Raw genomic sequence first — 12,572 nt, 5'->3', positions numbered from 1 at the left:
GTGGAAGGAATTTGTACCTTTAAGAAGGCAATGTGATTGCCAATATTTCTGGTTCAAACAGAGAAATGAGAAGAAGGTCAAGAGTAATTTGTTCCACGTTAATTCCTAGGCTCTTATTTCAGAGGCAAAATTAATACACTCTCTTACGAAATCAGATGTCAAAAATAGAAAGAGCCTTGATGCAGAGATCCCACGCAAAATGTTAACAATTCCTTTCTCTCAGGTGCTAAACCACCCACTGAGCTCCTCCAGCAATTTGTTTATTGGTCCAGATTAGAGCAGTTGCAATCTCATTAAAAATACCACAGCAATATGAACTTTACTGTTTACTATTGCTTTATTTCCCTTCATGTCCATAGGACAGTTATAGCACCAATGCACAGCAGGATCACAAGAGGTTGCAGAGGGTTGTAGTTTCAGCCTACTCCATCACAGGAACAACTCCCCACCATCAAGCCCATCTTCAAGAGGAATCAACCAACCTCCATTTCACATATACCCAATGCCTTGTCCTCCACAGCTGCCTGTGGCAATGAATTCCACAGATTCACAGTTATGGTAGATACATGCATAGAAACTGAAGTATGTTCTAATCTTGATGTTGAATGGAGAATGAGGAGGATGCAGAGAGGCTTGAGAACCGTACAAACAGACTATATGATTTGGAAAGGACATGGCAGGTGGAATATAAGGTGCAAAAATGTGAAGTCATCCAGTTTGGCAGAGAAAATAATAAGGTGGAGTATTGTTTTAAATTAGAAAAAAAAAACGGTTGGTGTTCAGAGCAACCTAAGAGTCCTCAAACAGAAGTCACTACAAGTTGACAGAGAGGATCAAGAAATAATAGGGAAGACAAGCAACAAGTCAGCCGAAGAACTGCTGCATCACAGCATCAGAAACTCATTTCAATCCTGACCTCTGGTGTTGTCTGTGTGGAATTTGCATGTTCTCCTGGTGACCATCTGAGTCCCCCATCTCAGCCCTTCTCCCCTGCTTACACTGAGAACTCTGGTTTCATCTCACATCTCAATGTCATGCCATCTTGTGGATCAACTGGCTACTGTAAGTTACCCGAGTGTGAAGGCAGGGGAAGGATCAGTGGGGAATTTATGGGAAAGTGAGAGAATAAGAAGTGAATTTCCTGTAGGATTGGTGCAAATGGGCATCTAATTGTCAGTACAGAGTTGGTGGGCCGAAGGGCCTGTTCCCGTGCTCTCTCGCTCTAAGGCTCGATGAAACTATGTGAAGAGGAGAAATAGAATGCAAACACGAGGAAATCTGCAGATGCTGGAAATTCAAGCAACGCACACAAAAAATGCTGGTGGAATTCAACAGGCCAGGCAGTATCTATAGGAAGAAGCACTGCCGACGTTCTGGGCCAAGACCCTTCGTCAGGACTAACTGAAAGAAAAGATAGTAAGAGATTTGAAAGTAGGAGGGGGAGGGGGAAATCCGAATGATAGGAGAAGACTGGAGGGGGTGGGGTGAAGCTAAGGGCTGGAAAGGTGATTGGCAAAAGTGATACAGAGCTGGAGAAGGGAAAGGATCATGGGACAGGAGGCCCAGGGAGGAAAAAAGGGGAAGGGGAGCACCAGAGGGAGATGGAGAACAGGCAAAGAGTGATGGGCAGAGGGAGAAAAAGGGAGGGGGGAATAAATAAATAAATCAGGGATGGGGTAAGAAGGGGAGGAGGGGCATTAACGGAAGTTAGAGAAATCAATGTTCATGCCATCAGGTTGGAGGCTACCCAGACGGAATATAAGGTGTTGTTCCTCCAACCTGAGAGTGGCTTCACCTTGACAGTAGAGGAGGCTATGGATAGACATATCAGAATGGGAATGGGACGTGGAATTAAAATGTGTGGCCACTGGGAGATCCTGCTTTCTCTGGCAGACAGAGTGTAGGTGTTCAGCGAAATGGTCTCCCAGTCTGCCAACTCATAGGTGAAGTGTCGCCTCACCTGGAAGGACTGTCTGGGGCCCTGAATGGTGGTAAGGGAGGAAGTGTAAGGGTGGGGTAGGGGGAGGGGTGTGAGTCGGCCGGTGTGGCATACTGCATACGGTGCTCCCGGTGTGGCCTTTTATATATTGGTGAGACCCAACGCAGACTGAGAGACCGTTTCGCTGAACACCTACTTTCAAATCTCTTACTATCTTTTCTTTCAGTTAGTCCTGACGAAGGGTCTCGGCCTGAAACGTTGACTGTGTTTTTTCCTATAGATGCTGCCTGGCCTGCTGCGTTCCAGGAGAAATAGAATTCCTTTTGATCGAATGACTTCCCAGATCATGTTTTAGTCATCAACATTTTTTTCGTTCGATGCAGAGTTTGAATAGAACACAGAATCAAGCTGTTGATTGATTTGTAAGAGGACTAAAGGGTATGTCATAACACGAGGGGCTCTGAGCACGTAAAGTGTTATATAACAGTATGTTGCATCTCATGACAGGAAATAAAGATGTGGAATGAAACATGTTAAGAACTGAATTTGTGAAATGTGACCTTGCAAGATCTCAGACTGCACCATACAACACAGTAGTGCTACATTCAGGTCGATGTTTCCTCCAGATATTATAAAGATAATTCCAAAGCATCACTGTTTCTGAGAAGTTAACCAAATCATTTAACTGTAAACACTTTGAAAGCGCTGCATGTCAGACAGTCTCATTGGAGAGTGATGCCTGACCTGCTTCATGCTCCCTGCATTCTGTTTTGGAATTCCAGGATCTGCAGTTTATTGCTTCAGTAACAGTGAATACTACAGCTCAATAAAATCTCAGGGTGGGCGTGGATTACTTCGAGGTTCAGTGTTGCCAAAGGAAAGAATGTCAGAGTACTGGAACGAGTAGGGTGCAATATAAAAACCGGTTTAGAAACATCGGATTGATTGGCCTCTCAGTTCTGTGCAACTCTGGATACACAGCATTGCGTTACGTTGAAATAATGTGAGCTTTAATGTACAATCAGTGGCCATTTTATTAGGTACAGAAGTAGAGCCACATCCATTTCTAGGTTCAACATGTTGTGTGTTCAGAGATGCTCTTCTGCAAACCACTGTTGAAATGCATGGTTATTTGAGTTACTGGCACCTTCTTGTCAGCTTGAATCTGTCAGTCCATTTTCCTCCGATCTCTCTCATTAACAAGACATTTTCACTCACAGAACCACCACTCATTAGATTTTTTTTTGTTTTCTGCAGCATTCTCTGTAAACTCTAGAGACTATTATGCATGAAAATCCCAGGAGATCAGCAGCTTCTGAGATACTCAGACCACCCCATCTGGCACCAACAATCATCGATTGGTCAAAGTCACTTAGATCACTTTTCCTCCCCATTCTAATGTTTGGTCTGAACAACTGAACCTCTTGGCCTTGTCTGCATGCTTTTATCCCTTGAGTTGCTGCCACATGATTGGCTGGTTAGATATTTGCATTTCTGAGCAGGTGTAAAGGTGTACCTAATAAAGTGGACACTGGGTGTATGTTAATATGTGAGTGTGGCTTGTTTTAAAACAGCTTTAATTATAATAGCGGTCAGAAAAATTGCAAACTATTCTATAAAGTTTTCCACATTAAAAAAAATTAACTGAAAATAATACTTTGATTTTTGTCATTGTTAATATAAAAAGAGATGTAATAATCTTGCAAACTGAATGATAAGATAAGGAGCTGTTCATTTAACACAGGGGTGCATCAAGGGTTCTTTTCAAAGAGGGTGGTGAACTTCAAATTCTCTATGCCAGATGGTTCTAGAAGTTTTGATCACTAGAAGGGTTTAAGATTAAGGTATGTACATTAATGGAAGATTTGGGAATTGAGGGCAATGGTAAACCAGCACAGAAGAGGAGGTAAGGCAAGTGTAGATCAGCCATGATCATTTTAAATGGCAGGGAAAGCTTGCGATGCCTGGTAGCCAATTTCTAGTCTTGTTTCCTTCTGTTCTTATACAAAAGCATCTTGGTCAAAACACGATAATGAATTGGGCTCAATAATTATTTCTTGCCATTTCTCAATTTCTCTGTTTTTAGGTTCTCCGGGACGTCCAGGAGCTAAAGGCATGATGGGACCAGAGGGAGCTCCAGGAGCTCCTGGACCACGTGGGCCCAGAGGCTTCATGGGCCCCATGGGTCCAACTCCTGATCTGTCCTCCATCAGGAGAGGAAGACGAGGTCCAGTGGTAGGTGGATTCTGAGTATCACTGGGCTGCGTGACAAAGATACTGATCTTGGAAGACACTTCAAAACCAAGACTGGTTTGAATAGTGTCATAGAGCTTGATTAAACATGAGTGAAAATGAGTCATTTACTTTTCCTGATTTTTATTAATGTATTGTTTAAATATTTAAGAGTATAGTAAACTCTAATAATGCAGCCTACTTCAGTCTTTGGCAGTGGTGGACAGTCATATTTTCCAGATATTAGTGCCACTTCCAAACATGATCATAGTTCACCTTTTTTTAAACATTACCTTTAATTTTCTAGTGGGCACAGGATCGAGGGTCATGATGAGGGGGAAGAAAGTGCAGGAGCTGGGACCCTGCTGCGTGGATAGGGAGCTTAGGAAGTGCGTTCTCAATGAGGGGGAAGACGGCCTGGGAACCAGGGCCCTGGTGAGCTGGAAAATTACACTCAGCTATAGAGCCAGATCCAGAACCATTGGGAACTCTGAACAGTGCAACAGCAGCTTATTGGAGTTTTACTAAAAATATATCATTTTTGAAAACTAACTTATACTAAAATATATTATTAAACTGGAAAGAGTGCTCAAAATAATTACAAAGGTGTTGCCAGGACATTAACGTCTGAGTTACAAAGAGGTTGGGCAGGCTAGGACTTTATTTCTTGGAGAATAGGATACTGAGAAATGATTTTATAGATGGTGTATAAAATCATGAGAGTATAGCAAGAGTACATTCACCCTGTCTTATTTTCTCCCCCCAGCATTGGGTAATCAAGAACTATAACCATATAACCATATAACAATCACAGCACAGAAACAGGCCATCTTGGCCCTCCTAGTCCGTGCCGAACCCTTAATCTCACTTAGTCCCACCTACCCGCACTCGGCCCATAACCCTCCACTCCTTTCCTGTCCATATACCTATCCAATTTTACCTTAAATGACACAACTGAACTGGCCTCTACTACTTCTACAGGAAGCTCATTCCACACAGCTATCACTCTTTGAGTAAAGAAATACCTCCTCGTGTTTCCCTTAAACTTCTGCCCCCTAACTCTCAAATCATGTCCTCTAGTTTGAATCTCCCCTACTCTCAATGGAAACAGCCTGTTCACGTCAACTCTATCTATCCCTCTCAAAATTTTAAATACCTCGATCAAATCCCCCCTCAACCTTCTACGCTCCAATGAATAGAGACCTAACTTGTTCAACCTTTCTCTGTAACTTAATTGCTGAAACCCAGGTAACTAGAGGGCATAATTTTATGATGAGAAGGAAAAGGCATCTGAGGGGCAGATAGTGGTGTGTAGATGGAATGAACTGCCAGAGGCAGTGGTGAAGGCAGGTACAATAATGACGTTCGACAGCCAGTTGGATGGGTACATGGATTGGAAAGCTTTAGAAGATTATATGCAAATAGGTTGGAGGGGCATGGCTTTTTGGTTGGCATGGGCCATTTGGGTTGAAGGGCCAGTTTCCATGCTGTTTCATCCCATGACTCCCCTTCTTCATACTGCACACAATTCTGTCACACGTCCTCCCAATATTGAGTTTTTTTGAAACTGAGAACCTGCTGAGTGAGTTGGAACTATAGCTGAATTTGAGCATTCACCTATGTCAACTTTGCCCACATTGCCTTCCCTTGAGCCGCTGGGCACTTGCCAAATTTTGTCGCTTCAACACACACAAAATGCTGGTGGAACGCAGCAGGCCAGGCAGCATCTATAGGAAGAAGCACTGTCAACTTTGTACTGTTGAAGGGTCTCAGCCCAAAACATCGACAGTGCTTCTCCCTATAGATGCTGCCTGGCCTGCTGTGTTCCACCAGCATTTTGTGTGTGTTGCTTGAATTTCCAGAATCTGCAGATTTCCTCGTGTTTGCGTTTTCAAATTTTGTTGCTCACCAGGTTGTTGCAGTATTGCAGCAGCTCTAATCGCAGGGGCATTTTACTCAGTCCTCCTTACCAATTAATGTAGCAACCTGCCCCTACAATATATGCTCTCAATTATAAATATTATGCACTTTAAATATATCTGTTTCTTTTCCAGGGTGCACCTGGCACACCAGGAAAGAATGGAATAAAGGTACAGTATTGTTCAGTTCTTTCTCTTGAGCAACACCTTTTTGTGAAGAATCCGCTTTGTGACTTGTTTCAGGGTATACATTCTTTGCTTCTGAGTTGAATATTGCAGATTAATTAACAATCCAAATTATACTTAAGCATACCTCAGTGAAGCACCATTCAGAAAAGGCCAGTTACTAGTAATCCAGAACTCTGTAGAAATAAGAGGCTTAGATTGAGTGGACATTCCCCAAAGACTTTCTCACAAGGCAGAAATGGCTAATATGAGGTGGCATAATTTCAACCTGATTGGAAGCAAGTATTGAGGGGGGGGATGTCAGAGTACGTTTTTCCACACAGAGTAGTGGGTGCCAGGAGTTGTGGCAGAGGCATTTAAGAAACTCTTCACTAGACAAGTGGATGATAGAAAAATGGAGAACTACATAGGAGGGAAGGGTTAGATTGGCCTTAGAGTAGGTTAAAAGGTTGACACAACATGGTGGGCCAAAGGGCCTGCACTGTGCTGTCGTGTTCTATGTTCTAAATGGTCTGGGACCAAGATCAAAGCCCATTATAAGAACTGTAGAATTTAAATTCAATGAATAAAAATAAATCTGGAATTGAAAAGCTAGACTCATTAACGGTAGCTACGGAACTACTGGATTAGAACCCCATGTGGTACACTGTTGTTCTTTGGAGAAAGCATTTAAGATTTGGTTGATGATTCTACCGAATCAAGAGTAAATTTGAAGCATTATTGCAAGTGCTTAGAAATCAAATGTTCTAGCAGGTTACACAGACAGTCGGGTGGCTTCTGAAGACGTGTTTCAAGATGGTTCAGTTTTTCTTCACCCCCACCCTCTCCAAGTTCCTCTCTTGGCTTCTGTCTAAATAAGATAGATAAGCCATGTTCATTGAATTGGATCCTAACTAAAAGATGGGGGTTAATAATCAGCTCCTAAACAAGGATGCAGTGATGTGTTTGGGTATAGACAATTCAGTAAAAGCTGATGAAATATTGCAAGATCCTACATAAAAAAAAGCTCAATAGGACCAAGATGCAAGAGATTCCACAGGTGCTAGAAATCCAGAGCAATACAAACAAAACGCTGGAGAAACTCAGCAAGTCAGGCGACATTTATGCAAGAAAATAAACAGTCGACATTTTGGGCTGAGACCCTTTATCAAGACTCATGGGACCAAAGCTGGTTAAGGTAGAAGTGCTGGCCCAGAAACTGGGAAGCAGGCCTCTATGACTCATCCAAGAACCTTAAGTTATAGGGCAAAAAATCATTATCAGTGCCACGTTGGCAGCCTAGATTAAGTGCCCCAGCTCCAACCACAAATTTAAATCCCAGCCATCTACACAAGAACAGTGCGGACTTAAGACTGGCATTTGAGCAATGTGTAGTTATGGGTATTATATTGCACTGGGTTGGTTCAGCAACTCTGTATTGTATTGGCTTTGTTATTAGTTTTGGCCATGCTGATGTGATTTACCTTCATCTCCATCTGTTTCAATGCCTTTCCTGTTCTGGGTGTGTTGGTTTCAATATGTTGTTCTTTAAAGTTGTCTCAGGTTTCATTAGGCATCGTGTCTGCTTACTATTGGGAAAATAGCAATACTTGTGCAGTCTAAATATGAGATTGCACCCAGGACCTGCTGACGCAGAGGATGGGTTATATTTTATCTACTCATGGGAGGTAGGTATTACAGGGAAGATCAGCATTCATTGTCTATTCCTAAAGGGAGTAAGTAAAGTAATCTCTTAAGCTGTTAACGTGGTTTGTTAGTTGGAATACCTTGCTAGGCTGTTTCAGAGAGCATTTGAGTTAATCATCGCTTTTATTCATTTATTCTTTTCGGCATGGAGCCCAAACCAGCATTTTTGTCTACCATCCTGATGAGCCCAACTAGCCCATGCTGACCAAGATGCCCATCTAAGCTAGACTTTCCCACATTTGACCCATATCTTCTGAACTTCTCCTATCCATCTACTGTTCCAAGTGTCTTTTAAAAGTTGTTAATGTACCTGTCTCAACCACTTCCTCTGGCAGCTCATTCAACATATGGTCCACTCTCTGGGTGAAAAATATGCCCCTCGGGTTCCTTCCTCTTACTTTAAATCTGTGCCATCTATGTAGTCCTTGATTCCCCTATCTTATTCAATGTTACCCTATAACTCTGGTCCTCATGTCCTGGCAACACCCTTGTAAAATTTCTGGTGAGTCTGAGGGAGAGCTTCTTCACTCAGAAAATGTGGGATGAGCTGCCAGTGAAAGTATTGGATGCTGCTTCAACTGTAACATTTAAGAGAAGTTTGGATAGGTACATGGATGAGAAGGGTATGGATGGCTATAGTCCAGGAGCTAGTAGATGGAGGCAGACAACTGGACTAACAAGGCCTATATGGGCAAAAGGGCCTGTTTCTGTGCTGACGTACGCTGATTCTTTGATGCACATTGCAGGCACAGTGTGCCTATGGTGGAATGAATTAATGTTCAAGATAATACTTGAGAGGAAAATCAAGCAGGCTGCTATGTTCTGGTTGCTGTAGAGCTCCTTGAGTGGTCACTGGGGACCTGGGGGTTACGTAGGCCAAGCAAGGACAATATATTTTCTTCCTAAAGGTAACTATTGGACCATTCCCATTTTATGATTAATAAGATAGCTTAAAATAACTAACTTTAAAGTGGAGAAATTGAACATATTCCTTTAGTGTGGAACTCTCAATTACTTGTCCAGTAATTCAATCACCTTACTACATTCCCAGAGCTTACACCTGAGCACGTCCAGCACATATCTTAGCATCCACTTCTTCTGACCATTCTTGTCTCAAAGGTTAGTAGCCTATCTTCACAACTTTGCTTAATCCGGGCATTGGATAACCAACAAGATGAAAACTAGATGCTTGATACCAAGTACTTCAAAAAGTAACTTAAATTATCTTTAACAAACAATAAAGAATTTAAACAGACTGGAGGCTATGGAGGTCATTATTCATTCATGCAAAGTGTTGAATATATCTTTGCTTACCACATGAATGCTAAATATCCAACTTATTTTTAGCTTTACTGATTTTCAATATATGAGATGCTTGTTACAGTTTATTGCTCCTTTACAACCAGTATTTGTTGATATTTTTATTTGGAGTTAATCCACTATGGAAGAATTTGAGTTCCTTAGTGGAGATGAAATTGCTGACTCCAGTCACAAACCCCTTTTAGGGTCAATTTGTTGTCTTTTCTACAAAAATGTTTCCTTTTAAACATGTAAATGCTATCATTGAAGGATTATCTTCAATTCAGCATGTGCCCTTGGTGATATTGCACAGCTAGACAGAATGTAAAACAGTACAATAATAGGACAGGCCCTTCGGCCCATTATGTCTGTGCTGAATGTGGTACCAAAGGAAGATCAATCTCTTCTCCCTACACATGATCCATATCCCTCCATTCCCTGCATACTCAATTGCCTGTCTGTGGAAACCAAGTCATTGGTATACTTAAAGTAGAGGTTGATAGGTTCTTGATTAATAAGGGTGTCAAAGGTTATGGGGAAAATGGAGAAGAATGGGGTTCAGAAGGTTAATAAATCAGCTATGATGGAATGGTGGAGAATACTCGATGGGCTGAAAGGCCTAAAATTCTGCTCCTATGACTTATGGCCTATCTAAAAGCCTCTTAAATGCTACTCTCATATCTGCTTCCACCACAAGCAGCCTGTTCCAGACACCTACCACTCTGTCTAAAAGAACTTTCCCCCTCTCACATTTGACATTTCCACCCTGTCTCACTCGCATTTTTATGAACTTCTATCAGGCACCCTCTCAGCCTCCGACACTTCAGAGAAAACATCTCAAGTTTGTCCAACCTCTTCTTGTACTTCCTCCCCTCTAATCTCGGCAGCATCCTGGTAAAACATTTCTGTGCCTTTCACAAGGACTCCACATCCTTCCTGTAACAGGACAATCTGAACTGCACGGAATATATATCTCTGTTCTCAGTAATCATGAGACAAACATGAGCAGGATGAAACTGTTTATGGATGGCTTGAGAGTCAGCATTTGATTGATAAACTTTACCGTTTTTTTTCCCCAGGGTGAGCGGGGACTTCCTGGACCACGAGGCCTACCGGTAAGAGAACCTAGTTTACCTTAAAATAATCAGAATCAGGTTTATTATCACCAGCATGTGAAATTTGTTAACTTAGAAGCAGCAGTTCAACATATTCTAGCAGAAGAAAAAAAAATAATAAAGGATAAAATAAAACATAATAATAATTAAGTAAATCAATTATGTATATTGAATAGATTAAAGAAAAACGTGCAAAAACAGAAATATGGTATATTACAAAAAATGTGAGATAGTGTGCAAAGCTTCAAAGTTGATTTAGGAACTGGATGACAGAGGGGAAGAAACTGTTCTTGAATTGCTGAGTGTGTGCCTTCAGGCTTCTGTATCTCCTACCTTATGGTAGCAATGAGAAGAGTGCCCTTGGTGCTGGAGGTCCTTAATAATATACACTGCCTTTCTGAGACACCGCTCCCTAAAGATGTCCTGGGTACTTTGTAGGCTAGTGTCCAAGATGGAGCTGACTAGATTTACAGCCCTCTGCAGCTTCTTTAGGTTCTGTGCAGTAGCCCCTCCATACCAGACAGTGATGCAGCCTGTCAGAATGTTCTCCACGGTACAACTTTAAAAGTTTTTGAGTATATTTGTTGACATGCCAATTCTCTTCAAACTCCTAATAAAGTATAGCTGTTGTCTTGCCTTCTTTATAACTCCATCAATATGTTGGGACCAGGTTAGATCCTCAGAGATCTTGACATCCAGAAACTTGAAGCTGCTCACTCTCTCCACTTCTGATCCCTCTTTGAGGATTGGTATGTATCTCTTCGTCTTACTCTTCCTGAAGTACACAATCAGCTCCACAATTTAAGACCATAAGATAAAGAGGCAGAATTAGCCTATTCGGCCCATTGAGAACTGCTCTGCCATTCAAATATGGCTGCTTTTTTCCAAACCCATTCTGCTGCCTTCTCCCTGTAATCCTAAACCCCTTAACAATCAAGAACCTGTCACACCTTGCCTTAAATATGCCCAGTGACTTTGCCTCCATAGCCCTCTGTAGCAACAAATTCTAGACAGTAGCCACACACTAGCTAAAGATATTCCTCCTCATCTCAGTTTTAAAGGGACATCTCTTTATCTTATGGTTGAGTCTTTGGATCATAAACTCTCCTCCTTATGGAATCATCCTCTCCAAGTCCACTGTATCCAAGCCTTGAAGTATCCAATAGGTTTCAATGAGACCCCTCTTATCCTCCTGAACTCCATTGAGTACGGGACCGGAAACACCAAACACTCCTCATACATTAAGCTTTTCATTCTTGGGATCGTGCTTGTGAACCTCTGGATACTCATCAGGGCCAGTGCATCTTTCTTTAGATTCAGAGCCCAAAATTGCTTGCAATATTCCATATGCGGTCTGAACAATGACTTATAAACCTCAGCAGTATATCCTTGATTTGACGAAAACCTTTTGAAGAATTTATGGAATTCATTTGTAAAATGAATTGTATAAGTCCCAAGCTTTAATTTTGGATACGCTCACGACAGACATGAACAGTGATGCCCTCAGTGGAAAAATAACTATCACACCTCCCTGTTTCAGCGTCCAGACTAGGGTGCACTAGCCAGAATGGCTTAGATCATATTTAGATTTTGAATTACCATTCTTGGGTTGTGGACTTTGAGAGTTGAATTAGCTCTGCAGCATATAAAAACAGTTGGGCATAGTATAGTCCCTGTGCAATGGTTAAGCTAATGAACAAGCAAACCAGAGGCTTGAACTAACAATCTGGAGAAATATAAAAAAAAACAGAAAATGCTGGAAGAGTTAGAATTTCAGGTTGTATACTGTATACATTCTCTGATATTAAATAGAACCATTGAAACAGACGGCAGGTCGGGCTATATCATTGGTGGGAAGAGAAATAATATCAAGGTTTCAGGCTGAAGAACCTTCATTTGCTGAGTATTTCCAGCACTTCATGTTTCTATTTAAGATTTCCAGCGTCTACAGTTTTTTTCAATTTTCAGAAACAAGTTCAAATCCCATTGTGGGAGAGATGGAATTTAATTTCAGTTAAAAATAATATAGAAAAAAATAATTAAAGAAAATATTGTCTTGATGGTGACTAATGTTAAGGACTGTTGTAAAACCGACCTTGCTCACTAATGGCCTTCAGGGAAGTAAGTCCATTGTCCATAGCACTCCACATCTGCTGCGGTATGGGTGGCTTGTAACTATAATGACCTAGTGGACCT

At 41.6% G+C, this 12,572-nt stretch overlaps 1 protein-coding gene and 1 long non-coding RNA gene across 10 annotated transcripts in view; one reads left to right on the top strand and one right to left on the bottom strand.

Moving 5' to 3' along the window:
- Positions 1–12,572, top strand: part of LOC132379064 (collagen and calcium-binding EGF domain-containing protein 1-like) — a 244,161-nt gene that overhangs the window by 154,050 nt on the left and 77,539 nt on the right. For all 8 annotated transcript variants that reach the window (XM_059946580.1, XM_059946586.1, XM_059946583.1 and 5 more), the window contains exons 8-10: positions 4,026–4,174; positions 6,226–6,261; positions 10,341–10,376. In XM_059946580.1, coding sequence (XP_059802563.1) covers positions 4,026–4,174; positions 6,226–6,261; positions 10,341–10,376 — 221 coding nt within the window. The remainder of the gene's footprint in view (positions 1–4,025; positions 4,175–6,225; positions 6,262–10,340; positions 10,377–12,572) is intronic.
- Positions 1–12,572, bottom strand: part of LOC132379065 (uncharacterized) — a 57,362-nt gene that overhangs the window by 3,416 nt on the left and 41,374 nt on the right. The window lies entirely within an intron of this gene.

The sequence above is a fragment of the Hypanus sabinus genome, chromosome 21 (genome assembly GCF_030144855.1).
Source record: "Hypanus sabinus isolate sHypSab1 chromosome 21, sHypSab1.hap1, whole genome shotgun sequence".
NCBI lineage: Eukaryota > Metazoa > Chordata > Chondrichthyes > Myliobatiformes > Dasyatidae > Hypanus > Hypanus sabinus.
The sequence above is the reverse complement of the archived record's forward strand: the minus strand, read 5'-3'. Positions and strand labels throughout refer to the sequence as shown.